Genomic DNA, 23,351 nt, shown 5'->3' on the forward strand with positions numbered 1-23,351 from the left:
ATCATTCTTAAAAATATAAAATTCTTTATATACATTGTATACAGAAAAGTTCAGTTCTTTTACATTGTATAAGATACAATTCTAGTTTTCATATCCTGTGAAAAAATATTGTATAAATCTACACAGTGTATATTAAAAATATGTCTTTATTAGCAAATGATCTTCAGATTTCTTCTTTTTATTCGTTATCATGAGCTTTTTTTACTTCTTCCTTTACTTCTGATTTCACCTTCTTCTTCTCTGCGTAACTGAGTTTGGTTTTATCAAATTCCATTATCATTATTCCTAAATCTCCACTATACCTGTTTTTTGTAATCTTGTAACACAAGAGATATAAAGTTTGGATTTGTATTTTGAAAACTAATGAATATTATCTAATGTTTATGATTATATACCTGCAAATACTTCTTTCCTCTGATATTAGTAAGTCTTTTATCTTGTATAATTAATACATTATCAGCTTCTTGGCTTGCTTTGGCACTGCCAAATATGGACGAATTCGTCAATTCATCATCTCTCTCCTTCCTCGGATGTATGACCAGAGTCACGTGACAATTATATTTGGTAGCAAAATTTCTAAATTCTTCTATAATTTTATCTTGCTTCCAAAATCTGCGATTTAATTCTGTATAAATTCCAAATTTCAGAATTATATAATATAGATAAAACACATGTGCCTTACCTATTAGTTTTTGAATCTTCTGATACACCCATCATAAATTGCATGTTATCAATTATCACGTGAGCTATATCATGTACGTATGTTGCGTGTTGAACTGCCTAAAGCCGGGAAAAGAATTATTGTATATATATGTATGAAATAGAAAAAATATATCCAATTATAAGTAAATTGATATATATCGTACATCCATTACAATTTTGATGCTCTGTTGACCATGAAAAGTCATAAAATAAATTGGCAACTTATTGAAAACATCTGCATATGTATTAAATTGGTCCAAGTTTTCTTCTAGAGACACCTCTATCATTTGTTGCAACATAGTTTTTGCTAAGCGTGCATTCCTAATTTCAAAACTACCCCACAGTGTATTAACCCCTTGCATTGCTAAATCTAACGAATACTCGCTCATAAATGTAGTCTTGCCACAGCCTGAAAATATAATATGCATGAAAATATTACTTTACATAATATTACTGTACAGTAAATTATGTAAAATAATTTAGTTATTTAGTTAGAATAATTTAATTATTCCCCTGTAACAAAAGAGTAATTTCAATCGACTTACTACTGTCTTACCAGTTGGACCAGTTAAAATTGTGAGTTCCCCTCTCCTGTGACCTTTTAAAGTTCGATTCAGAGTAGGATACCTTTTCCACTTTACACCTTGAACTCTGTCTATATTTTGTAAGTCACACAATATATCTTGTCTGAGATCATCAAAGGTAGTGATACTTTTATGCCATATTGGTTGTGCATTTGTCAAGATATTTTTCAGATTATAATCCTTATCAGCAGCTAACTTTGGTCTAGGTTGTGTGCCTATTGGCCTTACAAAAGAGCATCTTTTCTCATTTAATTTCTTAGCAAACTGTTTAGCTGTGTACCAGCTGGGCTCATCATTTCCAAACCATAAAATCAGTTTCTTGAAATTTTCCAAACTTGGTAACAGTTGCTGTGGCAGATACTGCAGGTTGTATGGCAAACAGATAATTGTATTTGCCGCCTTTTGAAACACTAATGCCAATAAATCATGTATTGTCGGTACAACCACTGCAGTCCCATCATTTCTGGTGTTTTTCTGCCTGTAAATGACACAACCTCCGACATTAGAAGTAGGTAAGGTTTGATCCAATTCTGATTCACTGGAAATTATTTTGTAACCTACAACATTATTGCCAAAAGCAATTAATGGAAAATACAGCAATGCTGGTTTAGCTGCATATATACCACTTAACTGTGAGATATCTTGTTGTGGGATTTCCTGTAAATATATTTAATATTTACAAATATTGAATATATTTAATAATTATTGAATGCAGGAAATTATACAGATATATAAAAAGCACGTGTATACATTTCTTAATATATATCAATTCACTTAACTTACTGGAAGAGAAAACTTATGTACTATTTCTTGGTATAAGTCTGGTGATAAATTCGAAATGAACTGATTAGATTTAGTTATGTCATTCCAATTTGGAGCAAAATTCTCCTCAATTGTTATTGTATTCCTTAAAGTTTCCAATTCCTTCTGCGTATTACTTGATTTGGTTGACTTTGTTAACAACAAAAACCTTTCTAATAAGTCCCATGTACCTTTAGAACTACATTTATCACATGTAAAGTATCCTGAAATAAAACTTTTATATTTAGTCATACATATCTATTTATAAACCTATTTATAAATCTTTTTACACATTATATAATACTACCTGTTATCTTATTAATATAAATCTTTGCTTTTCTGGATTTTTCTATGTCACATATAGGACAGTCTACAGATATACATGAATATCCATCAATACTCGTAATCTGTTTCTGTTTTAAAATTTGTTTTATATGAGATATTGAAATTCCAGGTAGCACATCATTGTCAATCTTATGAAAACAACGATAAAACAATTGAGATTTAATACATCTATCTATGTATAGCAGATTTATCAGGAACTTTGAAAACATTTTTATTTTTTAACAATATTTGAAAATTTACACGGCAAATATAATAGTGTTATTTTCATTCAATATTACAATTGTTTTCGTCAACTGACTCTGATAATAGATAGATGAAATTGCATTTTACAAGTATTCTCTCAATTTTTCTTTATATATTTCTTTAGAGATAATTCCAAAGAATTCATTGACTCACAAATTTAACATAACAGTAAAAATATTACTGCAGTATTAATAATGTAGTACTGCACAAAGTTTTTAAGTTATTTGCCGGTTTATTATTTTCTTCTTTATATTTAGCGTACTACTCAACACGAATACCAATTTCGTCTGCATTCCGTTATTTACTACCAAGTGGTCTGTTCTTTTTAGCTGCACTACTGAACTGGTGCAATAAGTTAAGCCAGCGGCACACGGTGCTTGTTTTCGTGCTGGATTGCTTGCTGGATGAAAATACTGCGGTCTGATTGGTACATTTTCATCCATCTTCGGAAATGTACCAATCAGAACGCAGTATTTTCATCCAGCAAGCAATCCAGCACGAAAACAGGCACCGTATGCCGCTGGCTTTAATGTGAGAAAAAATATAGTTGTCTCATTCTAACTTATTGCACTAGTTCTGCAGTGCAGCTAAAAAGTACAGACTAATAGTCTGTGTTCATTTTCGAAGGACTTCTAAACTAGTGCACATTAGTGCAATAAGTTAGAATGAAGGAAAGTATACATGTTTCACTCTAACTTTTGCAGTGGTGTACAAGTTTTTCAAAAACGAACAGATATATCATCTATGATTGGTTGACTTGCTTGCTGCTTACATTTTTCTATATGCCATTGGCATATAGAACAATACGGATAATGTGGCTGCTCTTCAGCCACTATTCCATGTGTTGGAGGAGTAATTTGTTGGATGTATTGATTGGCTGTTGTGATAGAGAATTTCTAAGGTCCCTGACATTTTTAGGGCCACCCCAAACATTTTCTATTCAACGACCAATCGACATATACGACAAATTCGCCGTACGACGCGTATAAATATTGGCCTTGAGTTTTCCTCTTCATGAACTGATTCGCATCCGTGTGATTGCATATGGCTACGTGTGAGAGGTGAGGTTAATCTCTGAGGAAAACAACTCACATGACGATTGTAAACGGCTATAAATCGTAAACAAAACGATGCATGTGTTGTGTTCGAAAAGTTGCAGATGCTGACAACTGCTCATCAGTTGATGTGTGGAAGTATGCACAGCCAAGGAAGCTGCTGATAAAGCAATACCGATACACAACACACTATAGAGAATGATTCACCTCGGCTAGGTAACCCTGATCTCTGAAGCGCCGTTAATGATGTATTTGCTGTTACCGGGCAGGTAACGCATGCTCCGCATAGCGGATACCTCGTCGTGGTTGTAGACTTTAAACGTCAACCCGCGTAAACATGGCGCAAATACAAACATCAACGATGGACGGATTGCCTAAGCACTTCGTCAATGCGATGCGTACGTTGTTCGATATAATGGACGACCAGAACACCGGCTACGTCAAGTTCGTTGACATCGAGGGTCGTTGGCAAGATGACGGCACTCAAGGTTTACCCAAGGGCGTGTTGGATAGTCTAAAGAGGGTCACACCACCGAATGGTATGCTCTCATTCGAGAGATTCTGCGCGGGTCTGAAGATCTGTCTGCTGCAGATTCAGACGGAGGCCAACTCTAAGAAGCACGATGGTCAACCCAATAGGCCACCGTCCGCGCCAATACTCATTCCAGATAGTCAGAACAAAGCGGCATGGACCTCCCCCAATACAGCTGCCATAAGACCCAACAATGCTATATCTCAGCAACGTACTCTCAGCATGCCGCAGTTACTGGCCAATCGCAAGGACATGAATGTGCAGCAGCTCGAATTGATGGATGGGAGAAACATTGGTGAACCAAAAATCAACAAAGTGTATGGCCCACCAAAACCACCACGGACTGGCGCCGCTTTGGAAGGTAGAACACAATTGGGCGCAGACAGAAACTTTGACAAGTCTGAGATCAGGACTGCTCTGCAAAATTGGCAAATGGGCCTGATGATGAGTGACGAAAAGGCAGTAGAAAAACGTCAGTTACAGACTGTTAACTATAGACCAGACGCCAGGACGTTATTGAGACCGACTAGAGCTCTGGGCGACGGTAAGGCAGTCGATATGCAGAGCAATCAGCTTGTTCTTCAACCTAAAAAACCGTCAAATCGTCGCAGAGAACCCAGGCGGCATACGTTGCAGAATGGTATTGATTACAATATGGTAAAGATGTTCTCCTCTAGGACTCCCAATTAACACATGGTGACTGGTTTTGGGTATGCATGGACTTAATTAAAATATTAACAGCAATATATATTCTATAAGAATGAAAAACATATATTTCTTGTTATTTCCGAATCAGTGTAAATTATGCATAGTTGGGAAACCTGTAATTTTGATGTTCCCAAAAGAAATGTCTCTGTGACGTCTAATGTTTTCAGATGAAAAGGATGAAGCAGATCGAACAGGAGAAGGACGTACTGCTTCAAGGTCTAGCTGCCGTCGATAAAGCTAGAGAATGGTACTTGAAGCAGATCTCTGCTACACAAGAGAAGATTAAACATCTTGGACGCATGGGTTCTCATGTGGTACACAAAATACTATTTATTTCCACTCACATACACACTTGAGTGATGATGAGAAAGTCCCAAATTTTTAAGACAATACAAAGACTAAAACACGGATTATTTATTTTTTACATTTTACAAAACTGTATGTCAAATCATACATATTTGTGACTCTTTATTTCTCGTAGGAGCAATGGACAGAAGCACAGCAGGAACGTTTAGAATTGCAACGTGCCCGAGTTTTGGAAGTGAATCGACATCTGGCCGCTCTGATAAGCAGCTGGGAACGTGGAGGTCTTCCTCTTCACATGAATCTTGCTTTTCTGAGCATCCCGACCTCGACTCAATTGCAACAGGACATGCTGTCGAGGCTTAAACAGCAAAATCACAGATTAACCGAGGTAATGTACAAAACAGTAATGGTAATAGTAAACAGCAGAAAAATCGTCGGACCTGATTAATCTGACCTGCTTTGCTCGATACAACGCCGAAACAGGAAGTCAGTAAAAAGAGCCAACGGATAGCATTGCTCGAGCAGGAGAAGGACAGTTTGGTTAGAGAATTATACAATAGACAGCCTGGACTGGTTCAATCTCGAAGAGCAACGATGATCCATGAACAACATGATCAAACATTCATGTAAGGTACTAACGGTACTCATAAGCGCACTCGCTGAACGAAATATAACCACTAATCTCTGATTGTATCAAAATATTTTTTTTCCAGAATATGAGTTATTCCAGACGAGAATACACGAATGGCAGAATAAAGTTTTAGATCTTAAATAGCATGTGGAAGTAAAAAGAGAGGAAAAGAGAAGTAAGAAATTAAATACAAAATATTTGATATATTGTATTAAGGTAACGTCAACGCTTCCTTATCTTGATTCGACATCTCTCACATTAAGGCTGTAAAGTATTTACTAATAGTACTCGATTACTATTTAGACAATTTACTTGTAGCGGATAAAGCAAAGTGCCTTAAGATTCATGTAATCTGTCCGAAAGAAAGAATTCGCCTTAATAAATTATTATTTTAATTAATAAACATTACACTCTCGAGGCGTTTTCTCTCTTGTCTCTCTTTGGTATCTTGTAGTTTTCTAGCTACAAGTCTTGTACTTTTATCTGTGCTTTCGGCCGCGTTCGTTGATCATTCTTGACACGACGATCCTGAGTCTACAAAAATTTCATTGCATTTTATTTTTCTGTGCTTAAAACGGCAAATGTTACAGGTTCATTAACATCGTATACGTGTGATGTAAATGTGCACACACAGGCGTGTACATTTCAACGATTTCCGGAGTTAGAGTCGCTGATGTCAAATGTTATCGAATTCTGAAACATGCGATAGGACGTTATTAAGATACGCTGTTAAATCCGTCTCTTTAAACCCGCTCGATCGATGAGTGTATGTGTGTGCGTGCATGCGCGCGTATATTAATATAGAAAACATTATCTTATAACTCGAAAACAGAAATTTTATAACTGAAATCTTAATCTTTCATTTTGTTATATTATGTTATAATCGCGAATCATGAAAAGTATAATTCAATGAGCTAAGATGTCCGTGAAAATTGTCAGATGAATGCACTTGAAAACTGATGTGTAACTGACTTGTAACTGATAATCTCTTCTCCAACTTTCTTGAACAAGCCAAAATCGCTCAAGATTCAGTTAATATTACGACGCGCCGTTTCTTTCGTGAACAAGCGGAGACAAAATCAACATATGTGCCCGCGAACGATGCCGAATATCCGAACGGTATAAAACTCAGAGCTCGCACTGGCCTGTCGACCACATGTGGTGTATTCAGAAAAATAATTGACAGAGCTGCATGTGCGCCCAAGGACGGCAATTCGACGAATTCGTAAGCGCACACGCATCACTTCTAGCCCTAACGCGGTAAGATTTAATCGGAATATTCTCATTCATATAAGATACGAGATCACAGGCACAGGGAGATCTTTCTGAAAATCGAAGAGTAAAACTGCTTCTTCAATATCCCCGTCAGCCGATGCTGATAAGAAACATCCAAGTACGAGCATTAAAGCATCTGAAGGTTCGGCCTGTAAGATTCCTCTCGGAGGAGCACTTGCATCGTGAGTCGACGGTCGCCAGGCTGCTGCACCCCACGCACTGCTTCTCGGAGGGCGGCTTCCATACAATCACGTCTAATCAGTCAGTCAGCCGCTACGAGTCGGCGGGTACGGTTGATTCACGTCCAGCTCTCTCTCTTTCTCTCTCTCTCTCTCTTTTTCTCTCTTCGGGCCAGCTCAGCATTGTCCTTGAAACGACGACGCTCAGACTGCTCAGGCTACTCAGGTTGCAGCGCGGCCCCCATCAGAGACCGCGCTGACCCCGGTATCCCCTGTCGGCCGGTCGACCTTTGACACTCTCATCGAAAAGCGACGAAAGCCTCTCTCAGCATCGCTCAGGCCGCTGGCCGAACGGTCGACGATCTCTCTCTCCTCCTTTGAGCTCTTCTCCTCGTCGACGCTTATCCACGGATTATCACCGTCCACGACGTTCTCTCCCTCTCTCCGTCTCTCCCTCTCTTTCTCCCTGCCCTGCCTCCCCCGCCGTGGGATTCTGCTCTTTTTCCTCGACGTTTCCATCGCTTCATCGTCCGAGATCATCATGAGACTAACGCTGTCGGCTGCTCTGCTGCTCTTAATAATAGGTACGGCTCATCATGAGATAAACACGCATTAGGTAGCCGAATTACTTCGGCGGCTCTTCTTTCGGGAGTCACCTCGTTTTCTTTGCTATCCTCATCCTTAAAATAAGTAGGATATATTGAAATTTCCGCATAAACAGACCTATTTGAGAAAAATTGATACTCTTCACTGTTTAATCATCAAATTTGGCAGGATCTCTGTATCGGTAGTGAGACTTTTTGGATTCATCTCTTGGATTAAGTCTAAAGTACTAATCAAATTGCACTTTACAGTCTAACTGAAAACTTTTTCCTAGATACCGTTAACTTCGAATCTGTCGTGCTAATTGTAATTAAGTAGTGCTCAAGAGGTGAAAACCAAATAACAAAATTTTGTTTACGTGGGGAAACGGTTTTGCTGTTCGTTTCAGAATGGTTTGTTTAAGTAACGAAACTGCGATGAATATTGCTGCATGAAAGACAAGCGAAGTTGAAGAAAGAACACAAATATATTTTGTGAAAATATATTCAAAACCATCTATATGTCCATGATTTAAAATGGCGGGATCTCTACTGTTCGCGTTTACACTATGTGTAAAACACATAGAGATGCTTGAAAGAATATCGATCGCACTTGAGACGGTATAATTTTTTTTTCGAAAAATTTCTCTTTTGTGCACTAAATATTAGTTTGGCAGATTTGTGAGATATGAAAATCATCGTTTGAAAAATATTGAGTGTCAATTGAGTGGAAAATATACCTTAGCGATGCCAGATAATTATCAAAAACTCAGTGACTTATTTAATACGAATTAAATATAAAAATACATTTTAGTACATTAATGTGTAGTATATGTGTACTCTCACTTATTTTATTAGAAAAAATAATTTTGCAATTATGCCAATGAAGCTCTTGTTAAAAGCTCTTATATTAAGACTATAGATAGAGTACTCCGCTTCTTTTCTATTTTTACTTCTTTCTTTACTACCTCAGATAATAGTGTGGAATATACATACAGCTTTCTGATATTTTAATCCGAGCTCCCCCCCTCTCTCTCTTTGTATAAAAAGTAAACAGTCTTCAAAACGTATATGTAATATTCCTATTATAGCATCCTCTCAGGAAAGTTAATCTTTCATAGAATAGCAACAATACACGAGACGCATTTTCATTTTGCCTTTCGGAGTAATTGAACGATAAACGCGCGCGACGTACCGATAATAAATGGCGTTTTCAATGACGAACGATCCCACACACGCCCGCCTTTCTGATTACGCGTTTAAGACAAACCGTCGATTAGTAATTAGCGCTGAATGAATCCAATGAGACGGAGTCACGTCGCGTCGGTTCGAAAACATGAGGGAGTTACCGAACATCGAGTCGCGACGAGGCGTGCATTTTATCGCGCTTTATTGGGCCGCGGATAATAAAGAGGATCTAAAAATCGACGTCGGCCCACGCGCGCGCACGGGCTACTCTCTCTCTCTTTCTCTCTCTCTCTCTCTCTCTCTCTCTCTCTCTATCACGCTGGAAAGACTTATCAATCTGGACAAGTGGGAAGTGCAGCCGGCCGCATCCGGCGCAACATTTGCCCGCCCTAGCGCGTCGCTATCTCCTCCGAGGTAAATAAACCGTAGATATTTCTACACGCCGGCGGCGGTGCGCTCACACGGAAAAATAACACGAGCAATTAGTCCGTAAATACCAGCCAACGGTAATTGCATTGCATTCATCGATATTATAATTTCCCAGTTTCGGCAATGTGTAAGTGCAATATAACACGAGTTGCACACAACGTAATTTGTTATAGAATCCGATACAGCACAGAAAATTGCAGCAACATTGCTGCAATGTCGCAACATTGTCGCAATGTTGCCGCAACTTTTGTGCTGTATAGGATTTTTCTGTGTAATTCCCGCCTGTCAATCCCGTTGCCATTGTTCAACCGATGCATTGCCCGATTAACGCTAAGCTTCCTTTCGCCAGCAATCATATCGTCAGAGGGCTGCGAGTTGGACCAGATGCGACACGGATGTCGCATTCACAACGCGAAATGCAAATGCGGCCACGGCTGCAAGTCCGAGTACAGATACAACAACACCGACGACTGCGAGTTAGCGTTGAAGGGTAATGACAGACTAAATATCACTCGACTCGGTCAGCTCGCGAAACAATTAACACGTGTCTCGCAACTTTGTCTCTTCCCGAAAGAGAACGAGAAGAAGCAATTCAATTGCAATTGCAATTGCAATTGCAACACATTCGTCGGGAAACTTTTGCTCTCGATTTGTTGCTTCAATTAACTCGGTAAATTAAAACGATAATGATCGGATACATAACATCAACGAGATCGGTGATCGGGAAAGAGATGTCGAATATCACGTTTTCTCGTCGTAAATGAACGTAAGGTTGTCGCTCGTGATATTCAAATTCAAACTCAACGAAATTGTACTCATACAGCAACACTGTAATATTGCAGCAACGTTGAAGCAATGTTGTTGCAACTTTCGCGCTGTATGGATATCGACATCGATCTTCTTTTCTTTGTTCATCGTTCTCCCCTTTTCTTGCGTTGCAGGAAGACGCAGTGACTTGTGCTCACGATCGAAACCTTGTCAGAACGAGGGCTCGTGTTCCCAGATATCGTCGGATCCTGGATTTAAGTGTCGCTGCGAAGGGACCGGATTCTACGGCACTTACTGCGAGATACGTTAGTATTATCTTCTCCGGTGAGACAGTAGCTTAGGATTAGTGAGCTGATATTTTGATGGCGGGATAAAGACAGCGTGTATTTTAACTAACAATTTAACTGAAGCTGTCGCATTTTTCTTTCTTTTCTTCGAGTTTCTCTCTCAAAAGATTGTTAACGATAACGCAAAGCAAAAAGCGAAAGGAGAAAATTTACGCAGACGATCATATGTTGCAGCTTGTCCAAAGACGAACAGTCCACACTTCCAAGGACAGTTTCCATACGAGTGCATCGTCATCTAACTCGGGTATTTCTCTCTTTGTTTCTCGTCTGGTCGAACTCATTTTAATATGATACATACGTACAAAAGGGGAAAAGACGCATTTCACAAAACGTATTTACACATCTTCGTACATACATAATAAATGTTAAAACAGACAATGCGCCACTTTATCTTCCTGAATTTTCTTTTTACAGTTTCCCCATGTTTCCAAAAACAGCATATAATCATCCATACTTGAAACGTCTCATGAATATCGGTGCAAGCACATCGACGAGAGTGGAACATTAAATATATAGCCCCTAGTAACTCCGAAATCTCGTGGAAAGTAGTACATATATTTCGATGCTTCCACTGTTTATTCGTCAATAATTTTACAATATGTATGCACATGATGTGTTGGATCCATGAGTGTTTTTTTTTCTTTTTCTTCCTTTTGCAACAAGCGCTTGGTTTGTATCGTGCTTGTGTTATGTACTTTACGTTATTTTATGTTACTTCTTTCTCTCTCTCTCTCTCTCTTTCTCTCTCTCTCACACTCTCACTCTCACTCTCACTCACATACCTCTACGATAATGCCACGTGTATACCTCATTTATCACTCACAGATGGCAAAACTTATAAAACGTGAACCACTTGTTCCTTACATAGATAGTTCTTTTTTCTTTGTTTTTCTTTTTTTTTTTTGTAATTTTCACCGTTGCATGTCCACAGAATCCGTAATACTAATTTGATTTCGACAACACGAGACTGCATCAGGAACTTAACGACATGTGTGTACATATATATTTATATATAATATATTATCTAAGACAAACATAGTTGGCCAGTTATAACTTCTTTTTTTTTTTACCTTTTCATTTTTATAAATTCATAGACGTATCTTCAACGGAGTGGACTCGGTATCATAATTCATTGTAACGGAACGCTCCGCTTCTAACGCGATAAAATTATTATTATACATTCAATTTTTTTTCAGTGAAGTATCTGCAGCGCACAAACTTTTCCTCGATTTTACCGTTGATCGATATCGCGTATAGTCAACACCTGCGCTTGCATATAATCTCATTTCCTGTTTCTCTGTTATTCATCTGTCGTAAATTCATATTGCGTATTATGTATGTGTGTATGTCTGTGTGTGTATACAAGGTAAAACGTTAGTAATTCGAAGGAAACTATATAAATAAAAATTGTGTATCAACGTGTAGGTATATATATATTTTTTTTAATAAAGACAGACAGAGCGTCATCATTAGAACATACAAACAGGCAGGTTGTCAGCGGTCCAAACTTCTATATAATCTGGGGATCTATTTCTGCATTCTGCGTTCTGCACTTTGAACCGAATAAATTGATGTATTGGCCAAATTTCTATCAAAGGAGTATACTAATCAAAAATTTTTCAATGATTCCTGAAAACTATTGATTATTTCAGAAAAGTAACATCGAATAGACGAGTTTAGCAGTAAATTTATGAATATGCGGAAAAATTAATCAAAGAGAGCGTATTGAAGTAAGTCTTAACGTTATATTCGAATATTAAACAAACTTCCTGTTCGTTTTCTCCCTTTAATGAGATGATAAAATGAGTCGTTGTTCTTTTTTAATTTTCTTTCTTTTTCCCTTTACTCTTATACTCTTTCGGCCCTCGTTCACCATCCAGTTTCACTGATTATTACCGTTATAATTATTTTTTGTCACATTAGTCTGAATTTGGCAAACGTTTACGATCATGCTTACAATAATAATTTCGGTATTGAAGTGTACGGACTAAAAACAAATAATATAGATTACAATTTGGATAATCGATAACCCCGTCTCAATGGCGAATTACTCCTCTATGGCACCAGGAGTGTGCTGGCATCTTTCTTGGCTAAAGCCGCGCGTACCATCGGGCCCTCTCGGTTGCCTGACTACTGTCAATTTTGGGCCTGTATCTTCCATAGATATAGTACGTAATCGACTTATCAGACGCTCAGGTCGTTGCTGGACCGCATCGCTGTTAAGGATAAAAGTTTCTAAGTAAAATTATATTATACGTCGTATCTATTACGTATATTGTGATAGATACATATATGGAAAGTATATTATTATATTACGTAGTATATTATAAGTATATTACGTCTACGTAAAATGTTAGATATTAAAAAGGATATTTCAGTAATTTATGTTGATCAATATTCTTCTGCTTCACTTATATGAGACAATACGAGAATAGTACGTTACTGTCTATGTCCATTTACCTTAATCGAGTTACGTTGCACGCCGAAGATTTGCCGGTGCGTTGATTAGTAACCAAGACGAATTCAACCGAGTCACCTGGTTGCAACGTGGCGTGATCTCTAACCTCACTTATGTGGAAGAATAATTTTTTGCCCTCATCGACTTCATAGGCCAGGAAGCCGAAGGGGCCCTTCACAGCGTCCACGGTCGCTCTTCTCTTTTTTCTGACGGCTACGATATTACACGCATGGCCGGCTGAATCTACTTGCAGTTGCACAGGATCACCAGCTTGCAATAACTCCCGTTTGTTAGACAAACCCATAATTCCGAATTCATATTCCTGCGTCTCCTCGTCTTCGTTAGTAGGATTGATCTTTATCAGGCCGGCGTACTCAGTCTGCTCGGGATTCGCGCTTCGCAATGGTCGTATGACAGTGCCATCGAGCACTTCGCTAACTGGTGTCGGCCTAGGAATACTTCCACGAGGCACCAATTTAACATGATCGGCGGCTACGCAACCTCCAGAACCTCTTCCATTGCCAGAACTACTAATTGTACATTCGATATCAGCTCCCAATTCCAACGCACTGGCATCTCCTTCAAAGTTACTGCGAATAAAACATCAATCGAATGTTATTTTTCGCATTTAGGCAAGCACATACGTATGAATTTATGAGTAATAATTAATTAATTCATCCCTTATTTTTATTTTTAATTATGTATGTAATTATTAAAAAGCTTAATATACATATATACATAGGGTAGATTATGGAAATGAAAAGTAAAATTCTCACCTGTAGTGGAAAAATATTTCTTTATCGTGATTTACTGTCTCAATAAAGCCAAATCCGTCCTTAAGAGCAGCAATAAAACCTTGACAAACTTGTCCATTTGATTTTTTGTTTGTATTTTGAATTTTCTCACCAGCAGCATTTATTAAAAATATGTCAACAGCAACAAGTTCTTTATTTCGTTTTACTTGACAAACACTGAACATCACCTATTTATAGAAAGATATGCAAAGAATATGTTTTCCTTAAAAAGGGGGCGTATACTATCAGTTCGCACAGAATTATTTTGTACAAACTTACCTTATCATTCAATTTCGGGATATTTTTAGGGTCGCAATCTTTAGCGAAGAAAATAATGCTCTTCTGCTGGCCATAACCAATAAGGCCAGGTTCGACTGAACTTGTGTCCTGTATTACAGTACCTAATATATCCGTCTCTATAATAGTTTCAAATTGTACGGTACCAGCTGGCAAATGTTTCAGCCTAATAGCACTTTGTCGATTATTCGAGAATGATGATGAAGGGTCCTTGTAGGGGAAAAAGAAAATAACGGTTACGAAACAATGCAACGAACAAAAACATCACTAAATGTTATGCGTCCGATTATACTTACTTGTATGATCGTAAATTCAACTTCATCCCCTACACTAATTTCTCTATCAACATCGAGAACCTCGTTAAAGTGAAAGAAAAGTCTCGCATCTCGATCTACACAACGAATAAAGCCAAATCCGTCCTTAAGAGCGGCGATAATACCTTGCTCCCGTCTTTCCCCAGACACAGTGAAAGATTCTGGTAATAATAATATCTCTGTAGCTCTTTTGAGCTGATCTCTCGTGTCTGTTGCAATACGAAACTGAACCCAGTCTCCATGCCTATTAATAAAGATAAATTTGCTTTTACAGATTAACTGTTGAACAAATAAACAAATGCCGCTTATATCTACATAAAAGTAAAATATATACACATATAAAGTATAATATATATTTCATAAATAGAAATAAAATATATATACGTGTACAAGAAAAGGAAAATATTGTTGTATCGATTCAAATATATTACCTAAGTGTAAAATCTCCCTTCTGATCCTTATCACCAAAAGGTACCTCAACTTCAGAATGATCTTCACTGTCTCTATATCGGATACGTCCAGGTAACGGGTCATTTTGATGACGAGCTGCGGTACCTCTCTCTAACGGTTTTAACACTTGTCCTTTCACCACTTCATTGCTGACTTCTTCAAATACGATTGAGCCGGGTGGTAACTTTGTAATGTTACAAGCTACCTCTTTTCCCTACAACAACGGAATATCCTAGATTTTTAATTTTCTGCTGTATAGTATGTACGCACATATTAGTATAAAAACACATATTTCTATTGATGAGAAGTTCACTCACGATTTTCATTTTTCACTTACATTGCGTGTCTGTATTATAAATTCCACATCATCTCCTAGCCTAAGTTCCTCTTTCATTGACTTGGCCTCACTAAAGTGGAAGAATATCTCCTTAACTACGTCGGCACGCTCAATAAAACCAAAATTTTCTTTCATTGAACACACCACTCCGCGATAACGAACCGGATGTGCTGGATTCTCCAGCCTTACGTGACACGCGCCCAAGTTTCCTCTAAAATTTAACATTGACGTGAAATGAAATGTTACAGCTTACGCAATTTCATATTAGATGCTGACGATCGATGCGGCTCGTACCGTTGATTGGTAGCAATTTGAAATGACACTTTATCACCAGCACGCAAAGTGACGTTCCCTTCGACATCATCTTTGGTATATGGCAGAAAAAAGCATTCTCCTCGATTTTCATAACTGATACGTCCTTGTGAGTCACCGCTCGCTTGTAATTCCGTTGTTACATTACCGATGCATCGTTGATCACCTAATGCCTGAAAAGAAATTATATCTCCGTTTATTTATATATCTGCTTCTTGATATTACCGGGAGCCTACACTTGCTCTATTCATGTCATTATTATTCTACTAACCACTGGAGCGATCTTGCTAACAGTACTAGCAATAGGCTTGCCTGTTCGCCGATCGTAAGTCATTTCAAACTCCACTGGATCTCCAATCTTCAAATGCTCTATGTTACCACTAAATTGGCTAAAATGAAAAAACAGTCTTGCCTGTCTTTCACAGCATTGTATGAACCCATAAGAATGCTGTCAAACAAAAGTTTAAGTTATGTGAAAATCAATCATTTGTATTTAGGTTGTAGAGAAACGTAAAGTTCAATGTCAACCATATAATCACTCACCAATAATTTCTCGATTATTCCAGTTTCTCGTGTCCCTTGATTCGCAGACTGATCCTGATAGGAAGGATTATTTGCCGCAGGTTCGCCAGTGTAACCAGCATTCGTCTCCATGCTCGTGAATTCAAATGGAAATCTTGTGGCGCCGTTGCGTGGTGATGTTTGTGCACCAGGATAACTTCCATAGTTAGTAGTAGTAGAATTTTTACCGCATTCAGGAGGTGAACCCATATAGTGATCACCACTGTAGTTGGTACCATTTCGATAGTTGTTAGTCGTCGACTGATGAGATCCCGTTATGGCTTTAGGACTTGGTATAGCCATAGACTTATAGTCAAGTATTGCTGGGTCAGAGTTCATGATTGGCGGCTGGAACGTTTTCCACTGAGGATTGCTGGACATTGTCTTCTCAATTTGCGCAGTGCTTGTATGTGTATATGTTATATGTGTATAATATTTACGTATAATTTAGATTTTCTTCTCTTGAAAGAATTACTTAATTCCTTTTTATGTTTACACTTCTGTTTCACCACAATATATATATGTATATATATGCATATATATATATATATTTATTTATATATATATATATATATACACACACTTATATTTAGAAATTTTTAGTCTTTTCAATTATTTAAGTGTTAACATAGATATCACAGAACGGTTCTTGGTACCTTATGTCTTTGTTCACTATTATAATGTTACAAGAACTTAATGAAGAGGAAGAGTGGCTCCTTGAAATGCTGCAGAAATGCAGGCTTCTTCGTGACCAGGAAGTGGAAGTGAGGTCTCTTCAAAGTATTTTAACACGTATCGTGAATTATTTATCGAAGAGTACCGCGGTAGCTCGACACGAACTTGGCACTCCTTGAACGTAGATATAGATGTTCTATCAACCAAGTGGAGCAGCACAATCTCAGCCGCAATCACAATCACGGTCACTGTATTGGCTCACCTATCTCTTGCTCACAAGGCTTGTTGTGTACACAATATACAAATGAACGATGCAGTTAATGCTGATTTATGAATTAATACAAGTACAAAATCTTAGCACACCATATACTGTCAATACTTTCCATACATATATGCTTGAATATTATAACAACTGCTTGATGATAAATACTCAAATTAGCGTGCACTAGAATAACTGTGTTCCTCTTAAACATCAGTCATCCTTTATAAAAGGAGTAAATCAAAAACATAGGAGATTTAAAGGATAAATGTTGACTTGAAAATCCTCAGATGTCTTCAATGCGTGCTGAGTGTGATTGTGTTCTTCCAATATTTCTATAGTAGCGTTTCTTTCTTCAGCTTTTAAATGTGGAATTTACAGTGAGCCTTGGTTTCAGAAGTGTCCTAAACTAACAATTACACAAGCTGCAAAAAGAAAAAAAGAGACAATTGAAGGAATTGAAGGATCATTTAAAAAGTATAAGATATATCTAATTTAGAATTTACCATATAACAAGATATATATGTATGTGTGTGAGATTTTTATCAAAGTAAAAATTAAAATATATAAAATATAATGTTATTTTCTTTAGCAATATATCTCATGATTTTGTTGAACTAAATTAGGCATGTATACAACAAAAATATTCAACAATACTATAAGATATTAAAAAATATGATATATAATATGTGAAAGAATATAATTGATATGAGTATTTTACAGTTTCTAATATTTAACATGACTATATCATATGTAAAAAATAAAAAAAATTAAAAGGTTATAAAAATCCTGTCATAACAGTCGCAATAACGATCTTGTTCAAAAGCATTAATTTAAAGTAATACAGGATTCATCATGGCATGTGAATTTTAAATCCAGATTACTGCAATATATATGTGCATAAGTTACGTTATTTTCGCAGAAGATAAGTGTAATGAATATTTTTCGGAAGAAAAGAGTGTCTGAAGCTAAATAATTACACGCTTATTTATAGTGTTCTACAATGTGAGAGAAACGCGCTCCTTCCCAACTGACAACTTGACATTAACTCGGTATATTGTGAAACGTACACCGCGAGTTAACGTCGTTATGTGTTGCCCACATGATCGCTGAAAATTGTGTGCAACGCGACGTTCCACATTGCCGCAGCATTTTCTGGATATGATCGTGAATCATGATCACGAGCCTCGGAGTCGCGCTGCAATCTCGAACCATCACTGATTATTACCGGATCTGATTACGCCGAGTATTCGGAGATTTCGAAAAGGGGGGTAGCGGCGATCGCGCTGATACGCGCAACGGACTCAATAATGGTGGGTCGCGCACGGACGACGATCGAGCGTGCTCGGATCCGGTCATTTCTAGGATCTCTCTCCCGTTTCGGCTGGAGGAGCAACGGTCAAGTTGTATTATCATGTGCGCTCGCCGCGGTTACGAGGTTCTGATTTTTTTATGAGGTCGTGGAGCGCCTCTTATCTCATCCCGCGGTGCTGCGAGTTATTTATCGCGTCCGCGCTTCCGAATCCGTCAAACGTTTGCACGCTCGTCGGTACGGGATCGCGCCGATTCGGGTAATGCGCTTCCTTACACAAGGCTCGCAATTATACAGCGATTAAAAGATTTTTCAAGACTCACCACGACACAGCACAGCACTGACGACATGCCGCCATGTTGAATGTCAACATTCAGCGTTGCACACACACAACACACACACACACACACACACACACACCCCATATACACCACACGCGCGCGCCCACATAACACACCACACACACCACAGGGGAACTACTAAATGCAAGCAGCGCACTGGCACTTTAAAATCCGGTTCGCAACATAATTGAGTCGTTCGATTTATAACGACGTCAGGTACAGAGTGAATCGGATCACCTGTCAATTATCCGCATACCAAGCAACACAAATGCTTATGGATCGTTATTCATAGCTGGATCTTAAGGTTTGTTCTTTTTAATTGAATTACAGGTTATACTTTTTTGCTGTTGGAGTGAAATAAATATATATAAAATTGTGCAAGAAAAGAAAAGAAAGGAAATTTTGGTACAGCACTAATTCAACTAAAAAGGAACAGATTTCTTCGAAGAATTTCTTCAACTGCCGTACATTGATGCTGTGTGTTGTCATACGTGCTAGCATGCTGGTTTTCGAAGATAGGGCCGGTGTTATTTTCCTTATTATGATTTCATGCTAGCTGAATTAGCGTACAAGCAAGGTCATCCTTATACGCATCAATTAGCATTTTTACCGATCGTTTCGTTCACCCTCTTACCGTCACATAAAATATGTTCTTTTTTTTCTATTATAGAATTCATAAAACACGCATCGTGTATCGTGGGTTTAACTTATTGCACACCAATATGCATCAAGTTCAAGAAGTTCCTAAAAAAAGAACAAATTTGTTGTACATCGAAATAAATGCAATGTAAATTCTCCATAACGATTTATAGAATTTTTCAGCATAGTTTAGGGATAGAGATCTGTTTTTTTTTTCTTTTCCGAACTTATGAACTAATGCAAACGTAATGCACAGTGTAATAAGTTAGAATTAGAGAAAATACATCTGCTTCGTTCCAATTTATTGCACTAGTTCTAAAGTCCTTAGAAAAAAAAGTAGATTTTAAAATTTACCGCGATGTGTTCGTGAAATGCACTGTAATGGACGTACGTAATGCAAACTATATTCTTCGACGATGTCGCGTTCATGTACATGTGCAATAGTAACTTAACTACAGTTATGTCTGTATTTTCATGATTCTGTGGGCGCAACACAATTGTTACTTGTTTATGGTTATAATAAAAAAAATATTTTTACGGATGACGTTTGTGCAGCGAAATTGGCTGAAATAATTGGAGATACGCTACAGTTATTATCGCGCACCTGATGCGCACGTATCTTGCGTAAGCTGTTTCGTTCAGCGGATTGTGAAATGGAGAGTATATTTCACGAGAAGGTAAGTGTATGCACAGCCACGTTAAGTCGACGTCCCTTTTAAAGAAGGATCGCGCCAAACATCTCGTCAATACTTTGCAGCAAGAAGGATACCTATGTGCACAACATTGTCTGAATGCGCTTCTGCAAGGCCCGTATTTTAATGCCGTAGATTTGGCAAATTTTGGACACCAGATGGACGAAGAAGAGAGGATAAGGATGGCTGAATCGGGCGTCGACAGCGAGGATTACAAACTCTTCCTGGAGGTAAACATCATCTTGCATTTGAAGCTTTCAATTTTCACAGGTACCACACGCACACACACACACACACACACATACGCGCGCGCGCGCCGCGCGCACACACGCACACACATATTGCAATAAATTATCAAAATACCATTTGCACAATGTAATATATGTTACGCTAAAAACATTGCTTCTTCTCTGATATTTTCTTGATATAGATGTTCCAGAATATTTAGTCTTGTCATTACCTTAGCCAAGAGCGAAGCTAATATGAATAATTATGAAGGAAACAAGTCAGGATCGAATTTAATAAAGCTTAATAATATTTATTTTAATGCTTGTACAAATATTGAATGTTGAAATTATATGTATATAGTTAAGTTTCGCAAGATTAAAAAATTATGTAGCATATTGTGTGATCACAATTGTACAAGGTGATTTTTATATATACAAAGGTTATATGTAGATTTATATTAATATATTAACATGTGAACATATACATGTATTATGTATTATGTATAAATTATAGCATATATGGCATACAAGGTAATTTATATTTACTTATAGATATTTTTGTATAAAGGAACTGTTCCTTCATAATTATTCGAGTAAGTTTATAACTACAGCAAAATGCTTCTTATGTTTAGCAACCATCGGGAAACATGGATGACAGTGGATACTTTTCAGTTCAAGTTATTAGCAGTGCTTTGAAAGTTTGGGGTTTAGAACTGATTCCATATAACAGCACGGAACCAACAGCTTTACTGGCACAGCATGATCCTTCGTAGGTTATTTGTTAATTCGTTTTAATCGAAGACTGTATTTGAGTTTTTTTTTTTAATATTTTGTTCTATTGCACTTGCAACAAAGCATTCTCTTTAAAGACCTCATATTTTGTAGAATAATTATAGTAATAACATAAGCAATTATGTAGATTGATATCATTAATAATGTTTATACGTTTAAAGATACTAGATAAATAGTTTTGCTTATCATGCTTTAACAAGATGATGTATAAATTGATTTAATTTTCAGGCGGATGAAAGCATATATCTGTAATTATAGAGGACATTGGTTTACAATACGAAAAATCGGAAATCAATGGTTTAATCTAAATTCAATGCTCAATGGTCCACAACTTATATCAAATACTTATCTTGCAATGTATCTAGCTCAATTGATTCAAGAAGGTAAGTATGAAATGACAGGTGAAATTAATAAAGATAAAAATATTGCATTAAATGCCCTTTTCTTACAGGTTATTCTATCTTTATTGTTAATGGTACCTTTCCACAATGTCCTGCTGAGGATGTACTTCTGAAAAATCCCATAGTAGCGACGACGCAAAGAAGTGATGAAAAATCAGAATCAAAAACCACACCTAAAGGTTATCGCTTAGGTACCAAGGCTGAAGATGACATTATGAAAGCTGCGCTCGCAATGAGCGAAATTGAGATTCCACAGTCATCTTGCACAACTAGAAGCTCCTTGTTTTCGCAGCAACCTGAAATGCCCACAGAATTTCACGAAAGGATAGTTCCCATAAGAGTCGAGAGCCTGGCGGAAGAGGAGGAGGAGGAAGCGACGGATGACGAAGATGACGATAATTCGCAGTTAGCAAAGGCTGTGGAGTTGAGTTTGCAAGATCCCATGAATGATACGGACAAAACTCTAAAATTAAGGTTGGATCTTACTGATGGTAAGATGTTGACGCATTTAACGAACTCTGTGGATGATGTGGACGAAGAAGATGAACTTAGAAAGGCGCTACAATTGAGCCTGGAGTGCGTGACCGCCCCACCGACACCTGATCCGGAGGATCTACGATGGCGTCGGTTGAATCACTTTAGCATGTATACAAACAGGGCATCGAACGGCGAGCCCCCCGCGAATTTAAACACCTAACAATAAGCACAAATTGCTTACACAAATGGCAGACCTCCATATACTGTACTAGACCACTAACAGCAATACTTGAGAAACTTAGCAGGATCATTTCACATATACTTGATTCCATACTTTATTACAGTAAACTACAACAATTACGTGATATAAATACAAGATTCTTATACATGCTACTCTATTTTAATGAAATAATAGTGGAATATCCGATTAAGACTTACGAGTATGTATTAGGACTTACTTCCAATTTCTATCTATCTGATCTATATAAGTTCAATGCCAGAATACCACTGTATTTTGGGAGGCCAAGAAAGAAGACTACAATATATAGGATGTTGCATTTGAAAGTGCTTCAAACACCGATAAAATAAAAAAAAAGTTATTTATATAAGAACAATGACCTTTATTTTGTAGTATCGGTGACAAAAATAATCAAAATGCAAGCTCATCTGTGACTGCATTAAATAATTGTTTTGCTTCTCTGAGATACAGCTGCAATCATCTCTCGTCATAATATCTGTACCTTACATCACATCTCATGAGCTTTATAAATGTTAATGGTCTAGTACATGGAAGTCTGTAGCACAAATTCTGCTATTACTAAAACTGAACCTGATCGCTGCATTGTAAATTATATGGTTGAGTAGTTAAGTCTGGCAGTAATGTCACTTTGTATACTAATGTTATAATGATAAGAGACATCTTCGAGAATGAGATAGACTAAAGATATATTTCTGATTCCTTGAGACTGAGGGGAGCTATTATTCATGTCTCCTTCTCTATTCGTGTCTCCTTCTCTTTCCTAACTTTGTTGTACTAATCGTTCGCAGACTAAAAAGTGACAGAGGTATTAAAAGTTGTTTGCCATTATACTTTATTTAAACACGATCAAGTGTGTGATGCGTTGGTCTAATTAATTTTTATATATCTTGTTTATCTTAACGGTGCAATTATAAATATAATCATATACAAAGCAACGGTTCCATACTATGAGATGGAATGAAGAAGACGAACGAAACTGCCACAAGTGAAATATTTAATTTATGTAGATGTGTCATTGGTCCGGGCACATAGAGATAGTTGCGCATCTGACCTGCGCAGTCGGAGAAAAAGTGTATTCTC

The 23,351-nt window shown here is 37.5% G+C and overlaps 5 protein-coding genes across 11 annotated transcripts; 3 read left to right on the plus strand and 2 right to left on the minus strand.

The window, feature by feature from the left end:
- Positions 1-52: 52 nt before the first annotated feature.
- On the minus strand, positions 53-2,641 carry mtDNA-helicase (mitochondrial DNA helicase). The gene is made up of 7 exons (XM_011150933.3): positions 2,395-2,641; positions 2,070-2,311; positions 1,259-1,943; positions 867-1,111; positions 683-780; positions 396-612; positions 53-316 (listed from the first exon to the last, which is right to left on the minus strand). Exons 1-7 carry the CDS (start codon positions 2,639-2,641, stop codon positions 179-181), a joined length of 1,872 nt encoding a protein of 623 aa, XP_011149235.1. The 3' UTR covers positions 53-178.
- Positions 2,642-3,527: 886 nt separating this feature from the next.
- Positions 3,528-6,309, plus strand: LOC105188525 (suppressor APC domain-containing protein 2). Of its 4 annotated transcripts, none has more exons than XM_011150059.3 (6): positions 3,528-3,736; positions 3,829-4,919; positions 5,138-5,284; positions 5,452-5,664; positions 5,760-5,902; positions 5,990-6,308. In XM_011150059.3, exons 2-6 carry the CDS (start codon positions 4,068-4,070, stop codon positions 5,994-5,996), a joined length of 1,362 nt encoding a protein of 453 aa, XP_011148361.1. In that variant the 5' UTR covers positions 3,528-3,736; positions 3,829-4,067; the 3' UTR covers positions 5,997-6,308. The 4 variants fall into 4 exon arrangements, with proteins under 4 accessions (XP_011148361.1, XP_011148354.1, XP_011148369.1 ...); XM_011150052.3 differs by having other exon boundaries at positions 3,835-4,919; XM_011150067.3 differs by lacking the exon at positions 3,528-3,736 and having other exon boundaries at positions 3,743-4,919; positions 5,760-5,907; positions 5,990-6,309.
- A 500-nt stretch (positions 6,310-6,809) lies between these two features.
- LOC105188562 (protein crumbs) lies at positions 6,810-11,447 on the plus strand. 4 transcript variants are annotated; one of them, XM_025301049.1, is made up of 5 exons: positions 6,810-7,945; positions 9,458-9,544; positions 9,909-10,049; positions 10,501-10,632; positions 10,849-11,123. In XM_025301049.1, exons 1-5 carry the CDS (start codon positions 7,903-7,905, stop codon positions 10,911-10,913), a joined length of 468 nt encoding a protein of 155 aa, XP_025156834.1. In that variant the 5' UTR covers positions 6,810-7,902; the 3' UTR covers positions 10,914-11,123. The 4 variants fall into 4 exon arrangements, with proteins under 4 accessions (XP_025156834.1, XP_025156835.1, XP_011148407.1 ...); XM_025301050.1 differs by lacking the exon at positions 9,458-9,544 and having other exon boundaries at positions 6,820-7,945; positions 10,849-11,114; XM_011150105.3 differs by lacking the exons at positions 6,810-7,945; positions 9,458-9,544 and adding an exon at positions 9,668-9,686 and having other exon boundaries at positions 10,849-11,117.
- Positions 11,209-16,726, minus strand: Unr (cold shock domain-containing Unr). Its single transcript, XM_011150077.3, has 10 exons — positions 16,180-16,726; positions 15,908-16,084; positions 15,619-15,809; positions 15,325-15,535; positions 14,969-15,201; positions 14,520-14,781; positions 14,206-14,433; positions 13,909-14,114; positions 13,135-13,722; positions 11,209-12,890 (listed from the first exon to the last, which is right to left on the minus strand). The coding sequence occupies exons 1-10, from the start codon at positions 16,576-16,578 to the stop codon at positions 12,722-12,724; spliced, it is 2,664 nt and encodes an 887-aa protein (XP_011148379.1). The 5' UTR covers positions 16,579-16,726; the 3' UTR covers positions 11,209-12,721.
- Positions 16,727-18,865: 2,139 nt separating this feature from the next.
- LOC105188581 (ataxin-3) lies at positions 18,866-22,555 on the plus strand. Its single transcript, XM_011150127.3, has 6 exons — positions 18,866-19,088; positions 19,979-20,100; positions 20,181-20,345; positions 20,975-21,111; positions 21,363-21,517; positions 21,586-22,555. The coding sequence occupies exons 2-6, from the start codon at positions 20,077-20,079 to the stop codon at positions 22,230-22,232; spliced, it is 1,128 nt and encodes a 375-aa protein (XP_011148429.1). The 5' UTR covers positions 18,866-19,088; positions 19,979-20,076; the 3' UTR covers positions 22,233-22,555.
- Positions 22,556-23,351: the final 796 nt, after the last annotated feature.

The sequence above is a fragment of the Harpegnathos saltator genome, unplaced genomic scaffold (genome assembly GCF_003227715.2).
Source record: "Harpegnathos saltator strain DR-91 unplaced genomic scaffold, Hsal_v8.6 scaffold4, whole genome shotgun sequence".
Taxonomy (NCBI): Eukaryota; Metazoa; Arthropoda; class Insecta; order Hymenoptera; family Formicidae; genus Harpegnathos; species Harpegnathos saltator.

Excerpts from the sequence above, each read along its gene's own strand:
- LOC105188562 (XM_025301048.1), top strand. The coding sequence starts at position 9,773 with ATGTCGCAACATTGTCGCAATGTTGCCGCAACTTTTGTGCTGTATAGG. Across the intron at positions 10,050-10,500 it reads CTGCGAGTTAGCGTTGAAGG|GAAGACGCAGTGACTTGTGC; the intron begins GTAATGACAGAC and ends CTTGCGTTGCAG. Across the intron at positions 10,633-10,848 it reads CGGCACTTACTGCGAGATAC|CTTGTCCAAAGACGAACAGT; the intron begins GTTAGTATTATC and ends CATATGTTGCAG.
- LOC105188525 (XM_011150059.3), top strand. The coding sequence starts at position 4,068 with ATGGCGCAAATACAAACATCAACGATGGACGGATTGCCTAAGCACTTC. Across the intron at positions 4,920-5,137 it reads ATGGTATTGATTACAATATG|ATGAAAAGGATGAAGCAGAT; the intron begins GTAAAGATGTTC and ends TAATGTTTTCAG. Across the intron at positions 5,665-5,759 it reads AAAATCACAGATTAACCGAG|GAAGTCAGTAAAAAGAGCCA; the intron begins GTAATGTACAAA and ends ACGCCGAAACAG.
- mtDNA-helicase (XM_011150933.3), bottom strand. The coding sequence starts at position 2,641 with ATGTTTTCAAAGTTCCTGATAAATCTGCTATACATAGATAGATGTATT. Across the intron at positions 1,944-2,069 it reads TACATAAGTTTTCTCTTCCA|GAAATCCCACAACAAGATAT; the intron begins GTAAGTTAAGTG and ends ATATATTTACAG. Across the intron at positions 613-682 it reads GAAGATTCAAAAACTAATAG|ATTTTGGAAGCAAGATAAAA; the intron begins GTAAGGCACATG and ends ATTAAATCGCAG.
- LOC105188581 (XM_011150127.3), top strand. The coding sequence starts at position 20,077 with ATGGAGAGTATATTTCACGAGAAG. Across the intron at positions 20,101-20,180 it reads AGAGTATATTTCACGAGAAG|CAAGAAGGATACCTATGTGC; the intron begins GTAAGTGTATGC and ends AATACTTTGCAG. Across the intron at positions 21,112-21,362 it reads CTGGCACAGCATGATCCTTC|GCGGATGAAAGCATATATCT; the intron begins GTAGGTTATTTG and ends TTTAATTTTCAG.
- Unr (XM_011150077.3), bottom strand. The coding sequence starts at position 16,578 with ATGTCCAGCAATCCTCAGTGGAAAACGTTCCAGCCGCCAATCATGAAC. Across the intron at positions 15,810-15,907 it reads TTAGCAAGATCGCTCCAGTG|GCATTAGGTGATCAACGATG; the intron begins GTTAGTAGAATA and ends ATTTCTTTTCAG. Across the intron at positions 13,723-13,908 it reads GAAATATTTTTCCACTACAG|TAACTTTGAAGGAGATGCCA; the intron begins GTGAGAATTTTA and ends TTTTATTCGCAG.